The 22,519-nt window shown below is 56.4% G+C and overlaps 1 protein-coding gene across 1 annotated transcript in view; it reads left to right on the top strand.

The window, feature by feature from the left end:
- The first annotated feature begins 161 nt into the window (after positions 1–161).
- Positions 162–22,519, top strand: part of TAF6 (TATA-box binding protein associated factor 6) — a 35,523-nt gene continuing 13,165 nt past the window's right edge. Inside the window, exons 1-15 of the mRNA XM_034073509.1 lie at positions 162–294; positions 412–519; positions 3,345–3,431; positions 4,340–4,493; positions 5,448–5,504; positions 7,762–7,881; positions 8,165–8,304; positions 9,498–9,575; positions 13,294–13,395; positions 15,688–15,870; positions 17,087–17,161; positions 18,732–18,857; positions 19,451–19,624; positions 20,522–20,716; positions 21,849–21,935. Of these exons, the coding sequence (XP_033929400.1) occupies positions 244–294; positions 412–519; positions 3,345–3,431; positions 4,340–4,493; positions 5,448–5,504; positions 7,762–7,881; positions 8,165–8,304; positions 9,498–9,575; positions 13,294–13,395; positions 15,688–15,870; positions 17,087–17,161; positions 18,732–18,857; positions 19,451–19,624; positions 20,522–20,716; positions 21,849–21,935 (1,737 nt within the window). The 5' untranslated portion in view covers positions 162–243. The remainder of the gene's footprint in view (positions 295–411; positions 520–3,344; positions 3,432–4,339; positions 4,494–5,447; positions 5,505–7,761; positions 7,882–8,164; positions 8,305–9,497; positions 9,576–13,293; positions 13,396–15,687; positions 15,871–17,086; positions 17,162–18,731; positions 18,858–19,450; positions 19,625–20,521; positions 20,717–21,848; positions 21,936–22,519) is intronic.

Here is a 22,519-nt window from a genome sequence, read left to right as displayed (position 1 = left end):
CGCGGCCGCTCGGCCGCCGCTCTGTCCCCACAATAACCGGAACCGGAACCACAGTAACCGGAAGCTCCAGGACCGGAACCGGAACCACAGTAACCGGAACCGGAAGTACAGTAACCGGAACCACACTAACCGGAACCGGAAGTGCTGTAACCGGAACCATAGATGAAGCCGTCGGAGGAGCGCCGGGGCCGCTCGGCCGCCGCTCTGTCCCCGGAACCACAGTAACCGGAACCGGAACCATAGATGAAGGCCTCGGAGGACCGCCGGGGCCGCGCGGCCGCCGCTCTGTCCCCGCAGTAACCGGAACCACATTAACCGGAACCGGAACCGGAAGCACAGTAACCGGAACCGGAACCATAGATGAAGGCCTCGGAGGAGCGCCGCGGCCGCTTGGCCGCCGCTCTGTCCCCAGACTCGGTCCAGGCCATGGCTGAGGCCTCAGGACTCGCTCAGGTTCCGGCTCCGACTCTGCAGCTGCTGGCGGAGGAGGCGAGTGTCAGACTGAGGAGCATTGCGCAGGTCAGGAACGGACCAATGTGAGCAGGGGGGGGGCTATGGGCTATGGGGGCTATGGGGCAATGGGGGCTATGGGGGGGTATAGGGGCTATGGGGAACGGACCATTGTGCGGGGGGGTGAGGGGTGTGGGGCACGGACCCCATTGGGTGCGGAGGAGGCGAGTGTGAGACTGAGGAGCATAGCGCAGGTGCGGACGGGACCAATGGGGACGGGGGGGGGATAGGGGGGTGCTATGGGGGTGCTATGGGGTATGGACCCCATTGGCATCCGTTATGTGTGGGAATGGGGGTTCCCTCTTTGTGACCCCCACTCTGTACCCAATGGGTGGCAATGGGGGCTCCCCTCCCCACCCCCCATCTCCCCATAGAATGCACTCAAGTTCATGCCCATTAGGTGTCAATGAGGGGTCCCCTCTCTGCCCCCCATCCCCATTGGGTCACAATGGGGGGGTCCCCTCTATGTGACCCCCCCATCCCCATTGAGTTGCAATGGGGGGACCCCCTCTTTGGGTCATGTGGGTTGGGGGGAGGAATGGGGGGCTATGGGGCACAAACCCCATTAGGAGCCAGTGTGTGTGGGGCTGGACTGGGAATGGGGGGTCCCCTCTTTGTTGCCCCCCATCCCCATTGAGTTTCAATGTGGGTCCCCCCCACCCCCCATCTCCCCATTGACTTCCATTGTGTCCCCCCCTGCCCCACATCTCCCCATTGACTTCCATTGTGTCCCCCCTGCCCCCCATCTCCCCATTGACTTCCATTGTGTCCCCCCCTGCCCCACATCTCCCCATTGACTTCCATTGTGTCCCCCCCTGCCCCACATCTCCCCATTGACTTCCATTGTGTCCCCCCCACATCTCCCCATTGACTTCCATTGTGTCCCCCCCTGCCCCACATCTCCCCATTGACTTCCATTGTGTCCCCCCCCCCCATCTCCCCATTGACTTCCATTGTGTCCCCCTGCCCCACATCTCCCCATTGACTTCCATTGTGTCCCCCCCTGCCCCACATCTCCCCATTGACTTCCATTGTGTCCCCCCCTGCCCCACATCTCCCCATTGACTTCCATTGTGTCCCCCCCTGCCCCACATCTCCCCATTGACTTCCATTGTGTCCCCCCCTGCCCCACATCTCCCCATTGACTTCCATTGTGTCCCCCCCTGCCCCACATCTCCCCATTGACTTCCATTGTGTCCCCCCCTGCCCCACATCTCCCCATTGACTTCCATTGTGTCCCCCCCTGCCCCACATCTCCCCATTGACTTCCATTGTGTCCCCCCTGCCCCACATCTCCCCATTGACTTCCATTGTGTCCCCCCTGCCCCACATCTCCCCATTGACTTCCATTGTGTCCCCCCTGCCCCACATCTCCCCATTGACTTCCATTGTGTCCCCCCCTGCCCCACATCTCCCCATTGACTTCCATTGTGTCCCCCCCCGCCCCACATCTCCCCATTGACTTCCATTGTGTCCCCCCCACATCTCCCCATTGACTTCCATTGTGTCCCCCCCTGCCCCACATCTCCCCATTGACTTCCATTGTGTCCCCCTGCCCCACATCTCCCCATTGACTTCCATTGTGTCCCCCTGCCCCACATCTCCCCATTGACTTCCATTGTGTCCCCCCCTGCCCCACATCTCCCCATTGACTTCCATTGTGTGTCCCCCTGCCCCACATCTCCCCATTGACTTCCATTGTGTCCCCCTGCCCCACATCTCCCCATTGACTTCCATTGTGTCCCCCCCTGCCCCCCATCTCCCCATTGACTTCCATTGTGTCCCCCACATCTCCCCATTGACTTCCATTGTGTCCCCCCCTGCCCCACATCTCCCCATTGACTTCCATTGTGTCCCCCTGCCCCACATCTCCCCATTGACTTCCATTGTGTCCCCCCCTGCCCCACATCTCCCCATTGACTTCCATTGTGTCCCCCCCTGCCCCACATCTCCCCATTGACTTCCATTGTGTCCCCCCCTGCCCCACATCTCCCCATTGACTTCCATTGTGTCCCCCCCCTGCCCCCCATCTCCCCATTGACTTCCATTGTGTCCCCCCCCCCATCTCCCCATTGACTTCCATTGTGTCCCCCCCTGCCCCACATCTCCCCATTGACTTCCATTGTGTCCCCCTGCCCCACATCCCCATTGACTTCCATTGTGTCCCCCCTGACCCCACATCTCCCCATTGACTTCCATTGTGTCCCCCCCCCATCTCCCCATTGACTTCCATTGTGTCCCCCTGCCCCACATCTCCCCATTGACTTCCATTGTGTCCCCCCCTGCCCCACATCTCCCCATTGACTTCCATTGTGTCCCCCTGCCCCACATCTCCCCATTGACTTCCATTGTGTCCCCCCCTGCCCCACATCTCCCCATTGACTTCCATTGTGTCCCCCCCTGCCCCACATCTCCCCATTGACTTCCATTGTGTCCCCCTGCCCCACATCTCCCCATTGACTTCCATTGTGTCCCCCCCTGCCCCACATCTCCCCATTGACTTCCATTGTGTCCCCCTGCCCCACATCTCCCCATTGACTTCCATTGTGTCCCCCCCTGCCCCACATCTCCACATTGACTTCCATTGTGTCCCCCTGCCCCACATCTCCCCATTGACTTCCATTGTGTCCCCCTGCCCCACATCTCCCCATTGACTTCCATTGTGTCCCCCTGCCCCACATCTCCCCATTGACTTCCATTGTGTCCCCCCTGCCCCACATCTCCCCATTGACTTCCATTGTGTCCCCCCCTGCCCCACATCTCCCCATTGACTTCCATTGTGTCCCCCTGCCCCCCATCTCCCCATTGACTTCCATTGTGTCCCCCCCCCATAGGATGCCCTCAAGTTCATGCACATGGGCAAGCGCCGGCGCCTGACCCCAGGGGATGTGGACCTGGCCCTGAAGCTCAAGAACGTGGAGGTGACCCCATAACCCCCCCCCATGTATGGCAATGGTTGAGTCCATCCCCCCCCCCCGTGTATGGCAATGGTTGAGTCCATCCCCCCCCCACCCGTGTATGGCAATGGTTGAGTCCATGGTGCCCCCCCCCATACATGGCAATGGTTGAGTCCTTCCCCCCCCCCCGTGTATGGCAATGGTTCAGTCCATCCCCCCCCCCCCGTGTATGGCAATGGTTGAGTCCATGGTGCCCCATAACCCCCCCCATACATGGCAATGGTTCAGTCCATCCCCCCCATACATGACAATGGTTCAGTCCATCCCCCCCATACATGACAATGGTTCAGTCCATCCCCCCCCATACATGGCAATGGTTGAGTCCATGGTGCCCCCCCCCCGTGTATGGCAATGGTTGAGTCCATCCCCCCCGTGCATGGCAATGGTTCAGTCCATAGTGTGCCTCTCTCATTGGTGTCCTATAACCCCCCCATACATGACAATGGTTTAGTGTCCCTCCCCCATACATGGCAATGGTTGAGTCCATGGTAGTCCATGGTGCCCCTCTCATTGGTGCCCCCATAACCCCCCCCATATGGCAATGGTTGAGTCCATGGTGTTTCTCTCATTGGTGCCCCATAACTTCCCCATACCTGACAGTGGTTGAGTCTATTCTCCCCATACATGAGAATGGTTCAGTCCATGGTGCCCCCCCGTGTATGTTAATGGTTCATCCTCCCCCATACACGTTAATGGTTCCTCCCCCCCCCCCGTGTATGTTAATGGTCTCTCCCCTCCCCCCCCAGCCCCTGTACGGGTTCCATGCGCAGGAGTTTGTTCCCCCCATACCCGTTAATGGTCTCTCCCATCCCCCAGCCCCTGTACGGGTCCCTCCCCCCCCATACCCGTTAATGGTCTCTCCCCTCCCCCAGCCCCTGTACGGGTTCCAGGCGCAGGAGTTTGTTCCATTCCGCTTTGCCAGCGGGGGGGGCCGAGAGCTTCACTTCTATGAGGAGCGGGAGGTGGAGCTCAGTGACGTCATCAACACGCCCCTCCCCCGCGTGCCGCTCGACGTCTGTGTCAAAGGTCAGCTCCGGGGGTCAGGTTGGGGTGAATTGGGCTGATTTTGGGTCATTTTGGGCTGATTTTGGCTCATTTGGGGCTGATTTTGGTTCATTTTGGGCTGATTTTGGCTCATTTTGGGCTGATTTTGGTTCATTTTGGGCTGATTTTGGTTCATTTTGGGCTGATTTGAGCTGATTTCAGTTGAATTTGGTTCATTTTGGGCTGATTTTGGCTCATTTTGGGCTGATTTTGGCTGATTTCAGTTGATTTTGGGATATTTGGGGCTGATTTTGGGGTCATTTGGGGGTGATTTGAGCTGATTTGAGTTCATTTTGGGGTGAATTCAGCTGATTTTGGGTTTTGGGGTGAATTGGGCTGATTTTGGGGTCATTTGGGCTGATTTTGAGGTGATTTGAGGTGACTTTGGGGTGATTTGGGGGTGATTTGGGCTCATTTTGGGCTGATTTTGGGGTCATTTGCGATGATTCTGGGGTGATTTGAGCTGATTTTGGGGCAGTTTGAGTTGATTTTGGGGTGGTTTGTGGTGATTTTGGGCTGATTTGGAGTGATTTGGGCAGATTTTTTTGGGTGATTTCAGCTGATTTTGGCTAATTTTGGGGTGATTTTGGGGTAGTTTGAGCTGATTTCACCTGATTTTGTGGTGATTTCAGCTGATTTGAGCTGATTTTGGGGTGGTTTAGACTGATTTTGGGCTGATTTTGGCTCATTTTGGGCTGATTTGAGCTGATTTCGGATTGATTTTGGGGTGATATGGGCTGATTTTGGGTTAGATTGGGATGATTAGGGCTCATTTTGGGGTGATTTGAGCTGATTTTGGCTGATTTTGGGGTAGTTTTGCCTGATTTGGGACTGATCTGGGCTGATTTTGGGTGATTTTAGCTGATTTTAGGTGATTTTGGCTCATTTTGGGCTGATTTCAGCTGATTTTGGTGCATTTCTCCTCCCCTCCCCCAGCTCACTGGCTCAGCATTGAGGGCGTCCAACCTTCCATCCCTGAGAACCCCCCCCCAGGTGCGTGACCCCTGACCCCTAACCCCCTATGGGGTCACCCCTGCCCCATAACTTCCTATGGGGTCACCCTGCCCCATAACCCCCTATGGGGTCCCCCCTGCCCCATAGCCCCCTCTGCCCCATAGCCCCCTGTGCCCCATAGCCCCTCTGTGCCCCATAGCCCCATTGTTGCCCCATAGCCCCCTGTGCCCCATAGCCCCATTGCTGCCCCATAGCCCCATTGCTGCCCCATAGCCCCATTGTTGCCCCATAGCCCCTCTGTGCCCCATAGCCCCATTGTTGCCCCATAGCCCCTCTGTGCCCCATAGCCCCTCTGTGCCCCATAGCCCCTCTGTGCCCCATAGCCCCATTGTTGCCCCATAGCCCCCTGTGCCCCATAGCCCCTCTGTGCCCCATAGCCCCATTGTCGCCCCATAGCCCCCTGTGCCCCATAGCCCCATTGCTGCCCCATAGCCCCCTGTGCCCCATAGCCCCCTGTGCCCCATAGCCCCCTGTGCCCCATAGCCCCCTGTGCCCCATAGCCCCTCTGTGCCCCATAGCCCCTCTGTGCCCCATAGCCCCTCTGTGCCCCATAGCCCCCTGTGCCCCATAGCCCCATTGTTGCCCCATAGCCCTCTGTGCCCCATAGCCCCATTGTTGCCCCATAGCCCCATTGTTGCCCCATAGCCCCATTGCTGCCCCATAGCCCCCTGTGCCCCATAGCCCCCTGTGCCCCATAGCCCCTCTGTGCCCCATAGCCCCATTGCTGCCCCATAGCCCCCTGTGCCCCATAGCCCCCTGTGCCCCATAGCCCCATTGTCACCCCATAGCCCCCTGTGCCCCATAGCCCCCATTGTTGCCCCATAGCCCCATTGTTGCCCCATAGCCCCCTGTGCCCCATAGCCCCCTGTGACCCATAGCCCCCATTGTTGCCCCATAGCCCCATTGTTGCCCCATAGCCCCCCTGTGCCCCATAGCCCCATTGCTGCCCCATAGCCCCATTGTTGCCCCATAGCCCCATTGTCACCCCATAGCCCCTGTGTGCCCCATAGCCCCCTGTGCCCCATAGCCCCCTGTGCCCCATAGCCCCATTGTTGCCCCATAGCCCCCCTGTGCCCCATAGCCTCCCTGTGCCCCATAGCCCCATTGTTACCCCATAGCCCCATTGTTGCCCCATAGCCCCCTGTGCCCCATAGCCCCATTGCTGCCCCATAGCCCCCTGTGCCCCATAGCCCCCTGTGCCCCATAGCCCCATTGCTGCCCCATAGCCCCATTGTTGCCCCATAGCCCCCTGTGCCCCATAGCCCCATTGCTGCCCCATAGCCCCATTGTTGCCCCATAGCCCCCTGTGCCCCATAGCCCCATTGTTGCCCCATAGCCCCCTGTGCCCCATAGCCCCATTGCTGCCCCATAGCCCCCTGTGCCCCATAGCCCCCCTGTGCCCCATAGCCCCCTGTGCCCCATAGCCCCATTGTGGCCCCATAGCCCCATTGTTGCCCCATAGCCCCCTGTGCCCCATAGCCCCATTGTTGCCCCATAGCCCCTCTGTGCCCCATAGCCCCTCTGTGCCCCATAGCCCCCTGTGCCCCATAGCCCCATTGTTGCCCCATAGCCCCCTGTGCCCCATAGCCCCCTGTGCCCCATAGCCCCATTGTTGCCCCATAGCCCCTCTGTGCCCCATAGCCCCCTGTGCCCCATAGCCCCATTGCTGCCCCATAGCCCCATTGCTGCCCCATAGCCCCATTGCTGCCCCATAGCCCCCTGTGCCCCATAGCCCCATTGCTGCCCCATAGCCCCATTGCTGCCCCATAGCCCCCTGTGCCCCATAGCCCCATTGCTGCCCCATAGCCCCATTGTTGCCCCATAGCCCCCTGTGCCCCATAGCCCCCCTGTGCCCCATAGCCCCCTGTGCCCCATAGCCCCATTGTTGCCCCATAGCCCCCTGTGCCCCATAGCCCCTCTGTGCCCCATAGCCCCATTGTTGCCCCATAGCCCCATTGCTGCCCCATAGCCCCCTGTGCCCCATAGCCCCCTGTGCCCCATAGCCCCATTGTTGCCCCATAGCCCCCTGTGCCCCATAGCCCCTCTGTGCCCCATAGCCCCATTGTTGCCCCATAGCCCCATTGCTGCCCCATAGCCCCCTGTGCCCCATAGCCCCCTGTGCCCCATAGCCCCATTGTTGCCCCATAGCCCCCTGTGCCCCATAGCCCCTCTGTGCCCCATAGCCCCCTGTGCCCCATAGCCCCCTGTGCCCCATAGCCCCATTGCTGCCCCATAGCCCCCAAGGAGCAGCAGAAGGCAGAGGCCACTGAGCCCCTCAAGTCAACCAAACCAGGGCAGGAGGAGGACGGGACCCTAAAGGGCAAAGGGCAAAGTGGGGCCAACGTGGATGGCAAAGGTGAGTCTATGGGGTGGGTATGGGGATCTATGGGGCTCTATGGGGCTCTATGGGTTTTTATGGTCTCTATGGTCTCTATGGTCTCTATGGGTCTCTATGTGTCTCTATGTGTCTCTATGTGTCTCTATGTGTCTCTATGTGTCTCTATGGTCTCTATGGTCTCTATGTGTCTCTATGTGTCTCTATGTGTCTCTATGGGTCTCTATGTGTCTCTATGTGTCTCTATGTGTCTCTATGTGTCTCTATGGGTCTCTATGTGTCTCTATGGTCTCTATGGGTGCAGGTAAGGACAAGAAGTCTCTGCTGGAGCCTCCCCCCTTGCGCCTCAGGCCTCGCAGTGTCCATGAGCTGTCGGTTGAGCAGCAGCTTTACTACAAGGAGATCACTGAGGCCTGTGTGGGGTCGTGTGAGGCCAAGAGAGCCGTGAGTGACCCATATGTGGGGGGGGGGTGATGTGGGGCAGGCTATGGGGAAGATATGGGGTGGATGTGGGGTAGATATGGGGCTGCTATGGGGTGGCTATGGGGGGGTATGGAGGGGGATATGGGGGGGTATGGGGGGGGTGTGGGGCAGGCTATGGGGCAGATATGGGGCAGCTATGGGGCAGCTATGGGGCACTATGGGGAGGCTATGGGGGCATATGGGGGGCATATGGGATATGGGGCGGGTTTGGGGGGGGATATGGGGGGGTATGGGGTGGCTATGGGGTGCTATGTATGAGCTATAGGGGGGATATGGGGAGGGTATGGGGTGGCTATGGGGCAGCTATTGGGTGCTATGGGAGGATATGGGGGGCTATGGGGGGGTATGGAGGGGGATATGGGGGGTGGTATGGGGGGGATGTGGGGCAGGCTATGGGGCAGCTATGGGGCAGCTATGGGTCAGATATGGGGGGTATGGGGGGTATGGGGGGGGTATGGAGGGGGATGTGGGGCAGGCTATGTGGCAGCCTATGGGGCAGCTATGGGGGGGGTATGGGGGGGTTATGGGGCAGCTATGGGGGGGGTATGGGGGGGTATGGGGTGGATATGGGGGGGATATGGGGAGGGTATGGGGGGGCTATGGGGTGATATAAGGGCGATATGGGGGGGATATTGGGGGGGTATGGGGGGATATGGGGGGGTATGAAGCATATGGGGCGACTATGAGGGGGCTATGGACATGCTATAGGGTGAATATGGGGGGTATATGGGGGTGCTATGGGGGGGATATGGGTGTGTATGGGGCAGGCTATAGGGTAGCTATGTGTTGGCTATGGGGGGGATATGGGCAGGGATATGGGGGTGCTATGGGGGGGTCTATGGGGGGTTATGGGTGGCTATGGAGGGGGTATGGGGTGGCTATGGGGCAGCTATGGGGTTCTATGGGGGGGATATGGGGGGCGATGGGGGGGTATGCGAGGGGTATGGGGGGATTATGGGGGGATATAAGGGGGACTATGGGGAGGGATATGGGGGATATGGGGGGGGTATGGAGGTGCTATAGGGGTTATGGGGGGGGCTATGAGGGGGTATGTGGTTGCTATGGGGGGAGCCTATGGGAGGGATATGGGGGTGTATGGGTGTCTATGGGGGTGCTATGGGTCACACTGATCCCCATTGCTCCCTATGGCACAGGAGGCTCTCCAGAGCATTGCCACTGACCCAGGACTGTACCAGATGCTGCCAAGGTTCAGCACCTTCATATCCGAGGGGGTGAGATCCATGTGACACCAGTAACACCAGTAACACACCAGTAACACCAGTAACACCAGTAACACACCAGTAACACCAGTAACACACCAGTAACACCAGTAACACACCAGTAACACACCAGTAACACACCAGTAACACCAGTAACACACCAGTAACACCAGTAACACCAGTAACACACCAGTAACACACCAGTAACACCAGTAACACACCAGTAACACCAGTAACACCAGTAACACCAGTAACACCAGTAACACACCAGTAACACACCAGTAACACCAGTAACACACCAGTAACACCAGTAACACACCAGTAACACCAGTAACACCAGTAACACCAGTAACACACCAGTAACACCAGTAACACACCAGTAACACCAGTAACACCAGTAACACCAGTAACACCAGTAACACACCAGTAACACCAGTAACACACCAGTAACACCAGTAACACCAGTAACACACCAGTAACACACCAGTAACACCAGTAACACCAGTGACACACCAGTAACACACCAGTAACACCAGTAACACCAGTAACACACCAGTAACACCAGTAACACACCAGTAACACCAGTAACACCAGTAACACACCAGTAACACACCAGTAACACCAGTAACACACCAGTAACACCAGTAACACACCAGTAACACCAGTAACACCAGTAACACACCAGTAACACACCAGTAACACCAGTAACACCAGTGACACACCAGTAACACACCAGTAACACCAGTAACACCAGTAACACACCAGTAACACCAGTAACACACCAGTAACACCAGTAACACCAGTAACACACCAGTAACACACCAGTAACACCAGTAACACCAGTAACACACCAGTAACACACCAGTAACACCAGTAACACCAGTAACACCAGTAACACACCAGTAACACCAGTAACACACCAGTAACACCAGTAACACCAGTAACACCAGTAACACACCAGTAACACACCAGTAACACACCAGTAACACCAGTAACACACCAGTAACACAGCAGTAACACACCAGTAACACCAGTAACACACCAGTAACACACCAGTAACACACCAGTAACACACCAGTAACACACCAGTAACACCAGTAACACCAGGAACACCAGTAACACCAGGAATACACCAGTAACACACCAGTAACACCAGTAACACACCAGTAACACACCAGTAACACACCAGTAACACCAGTAACACCAGTAACACACCAGTAACACCAGTAACACACCAGTAACACCAGTAACACCAGTAACACCAGTAACACACCAGTAACACCAGTAACACACCAGTAACACCAGTAACACCAGTAACACACCAGTAACACCAGTATAACCAGTAACACCAGTAACACCAGTAACACACCAGTAACACCAGTAACACACCAGTAACACACCAGTAACACACCAGTAACACCAGTAACACCAGTAACACCAGTAACACACCAGTAACACCAGTAACACACCAGTAACACCAGTAACACCAGTAACACCAGTAACACACCAGTAACACACCAGTAACACCAGTGACACCAGTAACACCAGTAACACACCAGTAACACCAGTAACACCAGTAACACACCAGTAACACACCAGTAACACCAGTAACACCAGTTAGTGACACCAGTAACACCAGTAACACACCAGTAACACCAGTAACACACCAGTAACACACCAGTAACACCAGTAACACCAGTAACACCAGTAACACCAGTAACACCAGTAACACACCAGTAACACACCAGTAACACCAGTAACACACCAGTAACACCAGTAACACCAGTAACACACCAGTAACACCAGTAACACACCAGTAACACCAGTAACACCAGTAACACCAGTAACACACCAGTAACACCAGTAACACCAGTAACACCAGTAACACACCAGTAACACCAGTAACACACCAGTAACACCAGTAACACCAGTAACACACCAGTAACACACCAGTAACACACCAGTAACACACCAGTAACACCAGTAACACACCAGTAACACCAGTAACACACCAGTAACACCAGTAACACCAGTATAACCAGTACAACCAGTAACACCAGTAACACCAGTAACACCAGTAACACCAGTAACACCAGTAACACACCAGTAACACCAGTAACACACCAGTAACACCAGTAACACCAGTAACACCAGTAACACACCAGTAACACACCAGTAACACACCAGTAACACACCAGTAACACCAGTAACACCAGTAACACACCAGTAACACCAGTAACACCAGTAACACACCAGTAACACACCAGTAACACACCAGTAACACACCAGTAACACCAGTAACACCAGTAACACCAGTAACACACCAGTAACACCAGTAACACCAGTAACACCAGTAACACACCAGTAACACCAGTAACACACCAGTAACACCAGTAACACCAGTAACACACCAGTAACACACCAGTAACACACCAGTAACACACCAGTAACACCAGTAACACACCAGTAACACCAGTAACACACCAGTAACACCAGTAACACCAGTATAACCAGTACAACCAGTAACACCAGTAACACCAGTAACACCAGTAACACCAGTAACACCAGTAACACACCAGTAACACCAGTAACACACCAGTAACACCAGTAACACCAGTAACACCAGTAACACACCAGTAACACACCAGTAACACACCAGTAACACACCAGTAACACCAGTAACACACCACTAACACACCAGTAACACCAGTAACACCAGTAACACACCAGTAACACACCAGTAACACACCAGTAACACACCAGTAACACCAGTAACACCAGTAACACCAGTAACACACCAGTAACACACCAGTAACACACCAGTAACACCAGTAACACACCAGTAACACAGCAGTAACACACCAGTAACACCAGTAACACACCAGTAACACACCAGTAACACACCAGTAACACACCAGTAACACACCAGTAACACCAGTAACACCAGGAACACCAGTAACACCAGGAATACACCAGTAACACACCAGTAACACCAGTATCATCCAGTAACACCAGTTAGTGACACCAGTAACACCAATAACACACCAGTAACACACCAGTAACACCAGTATCATCCAGTAACACCAGTTAGTGACACCAGTAACACCAGTAACACACCAGTAACACACCAGTAACACCAGTATCATCCAGTAACACCAGTTAGTGACACCAGTAACACCAATAACACACCAGTAACACCAGTAACACATCAGTGACACCAGTTAGTGACACCAGTAACACCAGTTAGTGACACCAGTAACACCAGTTAGTGACACCAGTAACACCAGTAACACCAGTTAGTGACACCAGTAACACCAGTAACACCAGTTAGTGACACCGGTAACACCAGTAAAACCAGTAACACCAATAACAACTATAATACCAGTGATACCAGTAACACCAGTAGTTAGTGACCCCAGTAACACCAGGATTAGGGTGACACCAGTAACACCAGTGACACCAGTTAGTGACACCAGTAACACCAGTAACACACCAGTAACACCAGTTAGTGACACCAGTAACACCAGTAACACTAGTAGTTAGTGACACTAGGATTAGGGTGACACCTGTAACACCAGTATCACCAGTATCACCAGTGACACCAATGACACGAGGGTTAGGGTGACACCAGTATCACCAGTAACAGCAGTTAGTGACACCAGTAACACCAGTAATACCAGTTAGTGATACCAGTGACACCAGTATCACCAGTAACCCCAGTTCCCCCCAGGTACGTGTCAATGTGGTGCAGAACAACCTGGCTCTGCTCATCTACCTCATGCGGATGGTGAAGGCTCTGATGGACAATCCCACCTTGTACCTGGAGAAATACGTGAGTGCTCCTGCATCCCATAATAGCCCATCCATCCATCCCATAATAGCCCATCCCCTGCATCCCATTCCTGCATCCCATAATATCCCATTCCTGCATCCCATCATATCCCATCATATCCCATCATATCCCATCCCCTGCATCCTATAATATCCCATCATATCCCATCCCCTGCATCCCATAATATCCCATCATATCCCATCCCCTGCATCCCATAATATCCCATCATATCCCATCCCCTGCATCCCATAATAGCCCATCATATCCCATCCCTGCATCCCATAATATCCCATTCCTGCATCCCATAATATCCCATTCCTGCATTCCATAATATCCCATTCCTGCATCCCATAATATCCCATCATATCCCATCCCATAATATCCCATTCCTGCATCCCATAATATCCCATCATATCCCATCCCATAATATCCCATCCCTGCATCCCATAATATCCCATCATATCCCATTCCATTCCCTGCATCCCATTCCTGCATCCCATAATAGCCCATCATATCCCATTCCCTGCATCCCATAATATCCCATCCCCTGCATCCCATCATATCCCATCCCTGCATCCCATAATATCCCATTTCTGCATCCCATCATATCCCATCATATCCCATCCCTGCATCCCATAATATCCCATCCATCCATCCCATCATATCCCATTCCTGCATCCCATAATATCCCATTCCTGCATCCCATAATATCCCATCATATACAATTCCTGCATCCCATAATATCCCATCCCATCCATCCCATCCCATCACCATGGTACCTGTATCCCTGGTACCCATGTTACTGTACCCATGGTTACCGGTTGCTATGGTACCCATCACCATGGTACCCATGGTTGCTATGGTTACCGGTTGCCATGGCAGCTGCACGAGCTGGTGCCCTCGGTGCTCACCTGCATCGTCAGCCGCCAGCTGTGTCTGTGCATCCCATCCCTGTATCCCATAATATCCCATCCCATCCCATCCCTGTATCCCTGGTACCCATCACCATGGTACCTGTATCTATGGTTACCTGTATCCATGGTACCCATGGTTGCTATGGTTACCGGTACCCATGGTTACCATGGTAACCGTTGCCATGGCAGCTGCACGAGCTGGTGCCCTCGGTGCTCACCTGCATCGTCAGCCGCCAGCTGTGTCTGTGCATCCCATCCCTGCATCCCATAATATCCCATCCATCCCATCCCTGTACCCATGGTTACCTGTATCCCTGGTTGCTATGGTAACCGTTGCTATGGTAACCGTTGCCACGGCAGCTGCACGAGCTGGTGCCCTCGGTGCTCACCTGCATCGTCAGCTGCCAGCTGTGTCTGTGCATCCCATCCCTGCATCCCATAATATCCCATCCATCCCATCCCTGTATCCCTGGTACCCATGGTTACCGGTTGCTATGGTACCCATGGTTACCGGTACCCATGGTTACCATGGTAACCGTTGCCATGGCAGCTGCACGAGCTGGTGCCCTCGGTGCTCACCTGCATTGTCAGCCGCCAGCTGTGTCTGTGCATCCCATCCCTGTATCCCATAATATCCCATCCCATCCCTGGTACCCATCACCATGGTACCTGTATCTATGGTTACCTGTATCCCTGGTACCCATGGTTACCTGTATCCCTGGTTACCGGTTGCTATGGTACCCATGGTTACCATGGTAACCGTTGCCACGGCAGCTGCACGAGCTGGTGCCCTCGGTGCTGACCTGCATCGTCAGCCGCCAGCTGTGTCTGTGCATCCCTGTACCCATGGTTACCTGTATCCATGGTTGCTATGGTAACCGTTGCCATGGTAACCGTTGCCACGGCAGCTGCACGAGCTGGTGCCCTCGGTGCTCACCTGCATCGTCAGCCGCCAGCTGTGTCTGTGCATCCCATCCCTGTATCCCATAATATCCCATCCATCCCATCCCATCCCTGTATCCCTGGTACCCATGGTTACCTGTATCCATGGTTGCTATGGTAACCGTTGCTATGGTTACTGTATCCATGGCAGCTGCACGAGCTGGTGCCCTCGGTGCTCACCTGCATCGTCAGCTGCCAGCTGTGTCTGTGCATCCCTGGTACCCATGGTTACCTGTATCTATGGTACCCATGGTTGCTATGGTTACCGGTACCCATGGTTGCTATGGTAACCGTTGCCATGGCAGCTGCACGAGCTGGTGCCCTCGGTGCTCACCTGCATCGTCAGCCGCCAGCTGTGTCTGTGCATCCCATCCCTGGTACCCATGGTTACCGGTTGCTATGGTAACCGTTGCTATGGTAACCGTTGCCATGGCAGCTGCACGAGCTGGTGCCCTCGGTGCTCACCTGCATCGTCAGCCGCCAGCTGTGTCTCCGTCCGGACGTTGACAACCATTGGGCCCTCAGGGACTTTGCTGCTCGGCTCATTGCTCAGCTCTGCAAGAACTTCAGCACCTGCACCAACAACCTGCAGAGCAGGATCAGCAAGACCTTCACCAAGGTGGGGGGGGGGGATGGGGGGCAGGATGTGGGGCAGGCGCTATGGGGCGGGCACCATGAGGTGATGTGGGGCACTCACTGTGGGGTGATGTGGGGCAGGTGCTATGGGGCAGGTAATGTGGGGTGATGTGGGGTGCTCACCATGGGGTGATGTGGGGCACAGACTATGGGGTGCTCACCATGAGCCACTCACTATGGGGTGATGTGGGGTGCTATGGTGCACTCACTATGGGGCGCTCACCATGGGGTGATGTGGGGCAGGCGATGTGGGGCACAATGTGGGGCACACACTATGGGGCACTATGGGGTGCTCACTATGGGGCACTTGCTATGGGGCGCTATGGGACACCCACTGTGCAGCACTCACCATGGGGCGCTGTCGGGTGCTGTGGGGCTCACACTATGGGGTGATATGGAGCAGGTGCTATGGGGCGATGTGGGGCACACACCATGGGGTGATGTGGGGCAGGTGATGTGGGGCACTATGTGGGGCACACACTATGGCACACTATGGGGCAGGTGCTATGGGGCAGGTGCTATGGGGTGTTGTGGGGCACACGCCATAGGCTGATGTGGGGCGGGTGCTATGGGGCGATGTGGGGCACATGCCATGGGGTGATGTGGGGCACTATGGGGCAGGTGCTATGGGATGCTTGCCATGGGACACACACCACAGGGCACTGTGGGATGCTCGCCATGGGGCACTGCAGGGCTCCATGGGGCACCATTGGGTGCTGTGGGGCACTCACCATGGGGCACTCACCATGGGGCACTCACCATGGGGTGTTCACCATGGGGCACTGTGAGGTGCTCACTGTGGGGTGCTATGGGGCACTCACCATGGGGTGCTTGCCATGGGGTGCTATGGGGCACTCGCTATGGGACACTCACTATGGGGCACTCACTATGGGGCACTCACCATGGGGCACTATGGGGCACTCACTATGGGGCACTCACTATGGGGCACTATGGGGTGCTCACCATAGGATGCTATGGGGCACTCACTATGGGGCACTATGGGGTGCCATGGGGCACCATTGGGTGCTATGGGGCACTCGCTATGGGGCACTCACTATAGGGCACTATGGGGTGCTCACCATTGGGTGCTATGTGGCACTCGCTATGGGCACTATGGGGATCCATGGGGCACCATTGGGTGCTATGGGGCACTCGCTATGGGGCAGGATGTGGGTCTGAACCTTCTCTCTCTGCCCTAGAGCTGGGTGGACGACAAGACCCCCTGGACCACTCGCTATGGGTCCATTGCAGGCCTGGCTGAGCTGGGGCATGATGTGAGTGAGGCTGCCCCACACTGACCCACATTGACCCACATGGACCCACATAGACCCACATTGACCCACATTGACCCACATGGACCCACATGGACCCACATTGACCCACATAGACCCACATTGACCCACATAGACCCACATTGACCCACATTGACCCACATAGACCCACATAGACCCACATTGACCCACATAGACCCACATTGACCCACATTGACCCACATGGACCCACATGGACCCACATTGACCCACATAGACCCACATTGACCCACATAGACCCACATTGACCCACATTGACCCACATAGACCCACATAGACCCACATTGACCCACATAGACCCACATTGACCCACACTGACCCACACTGACCCACATAGACCCACATAGACCCACATTGACCCACATTGACCCACATTGACCCACATTGACCCACACTGACCCACACTGACCCACATAGACCCACATTGACCCACATAGACCCACATTGACCCACATTGACCCACACTGACCCACATTGACCCACACTGACCCACACTGACCCACACTGACCCACATAGACCCACATTGACCCACATAGACCCACATTGACCCACATTGACCCACATTGACCCACATTGACCCACACTGACCCACACTGACCCACATAGACCCACATTGACCCACATAGACCCACATTGACCCACATTGACCCACACTGACCCACATTGACCCACATAGACCCACATTGACCCACACTGACCCACATAGACCCACATTGACCCACATTGACCCACACTGACCCACATAGACCCACATTGACCCACATGGACCCACATGGACCCATATGGACCCACATTGACCCACATTGACCCACATTGACCCACACTGACCCACATTGACCCACACTGACCCACATTGACCCACACTGACCCACACTGACCCACATGGACCCACATTGACCCACATAGACCCACATTGACCCACACTGACCCACATTGACCCACATTGACCCACACTGACCCACATTGACCCACACTGACCCACACTGACCCACATTGACCCACATTGACCCACACTGACCCACACTGACCCACACGGACCCACATGGACCCACATTGACCCACATTGCCCCCATGTCCCCACATGTCCCCATTGCCCCATTACCCCATTACCCCCATTACCCCCCATTGCCCCCCAAGTCCCCATTGCCCCACATTGCCCCACATGTCCCATCGCCCCCCATGTCCCATTGCCCCATATGTCCCCATTGCCCCCCAAGTCCCCCTTGTCCCCCATTACCTCCATTACCCCCATTGCCCCCATGTCCCCATTGCCCCACATTACCCCACATGTCCCCCTTGTCCCCATCACCCCCCACATCCCCATTGCCCCATTACACCCCTTGCCCCCCAAGTCCCTATTGCCCCACATGTCCCCATCACCCCCCACATCCCCATTGTCCCCATTACCTCCCATGTCCCCACATGTCCCCATTACCCCCAAGTCCCTATCACCCTATATATCTCCATTACCCCCATTACCCCCTCTGCCCCACACCTGCCCCCCATCTCCCCCCATCTCCCCCCACCCCCCAGGTGATCAAGACCCTGATCCTGCCTCGGCTGCCGGTGGAGGGTGAGAGGCTCAGGACCATCCTGGAGGGTCCAGTGCTCAGCACCATAGACAAGATAGGGGCTGACCACGTCCAGACCCTGCTGCTGGTGAGATGTGGGGCTGGGACCCACACATGTGGGGCTGGGGGTGCTATGGGGCTGGAGGTGCTATGGGGCTGGGGGTGCTATGGGGCTGGGGGTGCTATGGGGCTGGGGGTACTTGTGGGGCTGGGACCCACAGATGTGGGGCTGGGGGTGCTATGGGGCTGGGGGTGCTATGGGGCTGGGACCCACAGCTGTGGGGCTGGGGGTGCTATGGGGCTGGGGGTGCTATGGGGCTGGGGACCCACAGCGCTGTGGGGCTGGGGGTGCTATGGGGCTGGGGACACTTGTGGGGCTGGGGGTGCTATGGGGCTGGGGGTGCTATGGGGCTGGGGGTGCTATGGGGCTGGGGGCACTTGTGGGGCTGAGAAACTGCACCCTATGGGGCTGGGAACCCACAGCGCTGTGGTGCTGGGGTTACCTGAGGGGCTGGGGGCACTTATGGGGCTGGGACCCATAGTGCTATGGGGCTGGTAGCTGTGCCCTATGGGGCTGGGAACCCACAGTGCTATGGGGCTGGGTTCACTTATGGGGCTGGGTTCACTTATGGGTCCGGGGTCACTTATGGGTCTGGCTTCACTTATGGGTCTGCCCCACAGAAACACTGTGCCCCAGTCCTGGCCAAGCTTCGCTCCCCCCCAGACGTCCCTGACTCCTATAGGGCAGAGTTTGGGTATCTGGGGCCTCTGCTCTGCTCCCATGTGGGGAAGGCAAGAGCACAGGCAGCACTGGCAGCACAGCAGGTCAACAGGACAACGCTCACTATAACACAGGTGCCTATGGGGCAGCTATGGGGCAGGTGTGGGTCTCTATGGGGCAGCTATGGGGTGGCTATGGGGCAGCTATGGGTCTCTATGGGGCGGCTATGGGGCTATGGGAGTGCTATGGGGTGGGTTATGGGGGGGCTATGGGAAGGCAAGAGCACAGGCAGCACTGGCAGCACAGCAGGTCAACAGGACAACACTGACCATCACACAGGTGCCTATGGGGCAGCTATGGGGCAGCTATAGGGTGCTATGGGATGGCTATGGGATGGCTATGGGATGGCTATGGGGTGGCTATGGGGCAGGTTATGGGGTGGGTATAGGGCTATGGGAAGGCAAGAGCACAGGCAGCGCTGGCAGCACAGCAGGTGAACAGGACAACGCTCACTATAACACAGGTGCCTATGGGGCAGCTATGGGGCAGCTATGGGGCTATGGGAGTGCTATGGGGCAGCTATGGGGCAGCTATGGGGCAGGTTATGGGGTAGGTTATGGGGTGGGTATGGGGCTATGGGAAGGCAAGAGCACAGGCAGCGCTGGCAGCACAGCAGGTGAACAGGACAACACTGACCATCACACAGGTGCCTATGGGGCAGCTATGGGGCAGCTATGGGGCAGTTATAGAGCAGCTATGGGGCAGCTATGGTGATCTATGGGGCAGTTATAGAGCAGCTATGGGGCATCTATGGGGCAGTTATAGAGCAGCTATGGGGCAGCTATGGGTTTCTATGGTGATCTATGGGGCAGCTATGGGGTCCTATGGGGCAGTTATAGAGCAGCTATGGGGCAGCTATGGGTCTCTATGGGTCTCTATGGGTCTCTATGGGGCTCTATGGGTCTCTATGGGGCTCTATATGTCTCTATGTGTGTCTCTGACCACGCCCCCTCCCCTGGCCCCGCCCCCAGCCCCGCCCCACGCTGACGCTGTCCCAGCCTCCCCCCTCCGCTCCGGGTGCCCCTCCCCCCCCCCGCCCCCCCCCCGCCCTGCTCAAGGTCCCAGGAGCCATTGCGGTGCCGGTGGGGGGAGGGGCCAGGGGAGCGACCCCTCAGGCCCCGCCCCCCCCCAAGTTCATCGTCATGGGAACGGGAGCCGGGCAACAGGTGAGGGTATTATGGGATGGGGGGGGGGGAGGGGGGTGATATGGGATGTATGGGGGGTGGGGGTATTATGGGATGGAGGGGGGGGTGATATGGGGGGGGTTATTATGGGATGGGGGGTAATATGGGGGGGTTATTATGGGATGGATAGGGGGTATTATGGGATGGAGGGGAGGGGGGGGGTGATATGGGGGGGTTATTATGGGATGTATGGGGGGTAATATGGGGTGGGGGGGGTATGGGGTGGGGGGGGTGTAATATGGGGGGGTATTATGGGATGGTTGGGGGGGTATGGGATGTATGGGGTATTATGGGATGGAGGGGGGGGTAGGGGATGGGGGGGTAATATGGGGGGGTTATGGGATGTATGGGGGGTATTATGGGATGGATGAGGTTATTATGGGGGGTATGGGATGGAGGGGGGGGGTTATGGGGTGGGAGGGGTATTATGGGATGTATGGGGGGTAATATGGGGTGGGGGTATTATGGGATGGAGGGGGGGTAATATAGTATGGGGGAGGGGATTATGGGATGGGAGTATTATGGGATGTATGGGGGGTGTGTTATGGGATGGGGGGGTTATGGGTTGTATGGGGGTATTATGGGATATGGGGGTATTATGGGATGGATGGGGTTATGGGGGGGTTATTATGGGATGGATGAGGACGTATTATGGGATGGAGGTATTATGGGATGGGGGTTTATTATGGGATGGAGGGGGGGTATGGGATGGGGGTATTATGGGATGTATGGGGGGGTATGGGTTTTATGGGGGTATTATGGGGGGTTATTATGGGATGGGGGTATTATGGGATGTATGGGGGGTGGGGGGTATTATGGGATGGAGGGGGGTGTTATGGGATGGAGGGGGGTTATAATGGGATGGAGGTATTATGGGATGGAGGGGAGGGGGTATGGGATGGGGGGGTAATATGGGGGGGGTATTATGGGATGAATTGGGGGGGTATGGGTTGTATGGGGGTATTATGGGATGGATGGGGTTATTATGGGATGGAGGGGGTATTATGAGATGGATGGAGGGGTTATGGGATGGGAGTATTATGGGATGGAGGGGGGGTATTATGGGATGTATGGATATTATGGGATGTATGGTTACTATGGGCTGTCCCCCCAGGTTCTGTCCTTCAGCTCCAGCCCCTCCCCCACCTCCCCCTCCCCCTCCAGCACCACAGCCCCCAGCCCCCTCCAGAAGTACATTGTGGTCTCCCTGCCCCCCCCCGGGGACCCCAAACCTGCCCCTCCCCCCCCCCAGCCCTCCCCCCCTCCCCCACCCCGGGCAGAGGGGGGGGGCAGCCCCCAGGGGGCAGCGGGGGAGGGGCAGTGAGGAGCTATGGGGCTCTATAGGGCTCTATGGGGCGATATGGGGCTCTATGGGGTCTCTATGGGGTCTCTGTGGGGCACTATGGGGTGCTATGCTGCTCTATGGGGCACTATGGGGCGCTATGGGGGTGCTATGGGGCTCTATGGGGTCTCTATGGGGCTCTATGGGGTGCTATGGGGGTGATATGGGGCACTATGGGGTCTCTATGGGGCTCTATGGGGTTCTATGGGGGTGCTATGGGGCGCTATGGGGTGCTATGGGGCTCTATGGGGTGCTATGGGGTGCTATGGGGCTCTATGGGGTGCTATGGGGGTGCTATGGGGCTCTATGGGGCTCTATGGGTTGCTATGGGGCTCTATGGGGTGCTATGGGGTGCTATGGGGTCTCTGGGGTGCTATGGGGGCTATGGGTCTCTATGGGTCTCTATGGGGCGCTATGGGGCATTATGGGAGCTATGGGGCTCT

This window comes from Melopsittacus undulatus (genome assembly GCF_012275295.1).
Source record: "Melopsittacus undulatus isolate bMelUnd1 chromosome 25 unlocalized genomic scaffold, bMelUnd1.mat.Z SUPER_25_unloc_1, whole genome shotgun sequence".
Taxonomy (NCBI): domain Eukaryota; kingdom Metazoa; phylum Chordata; class Aves; order Psittaciformes; family Psittaculidae; genus Melopsittacus; species Melopsittacus undulatus.
This window is presented reverse-complemented; position numbering and strand designations above follow the sequence as displayed.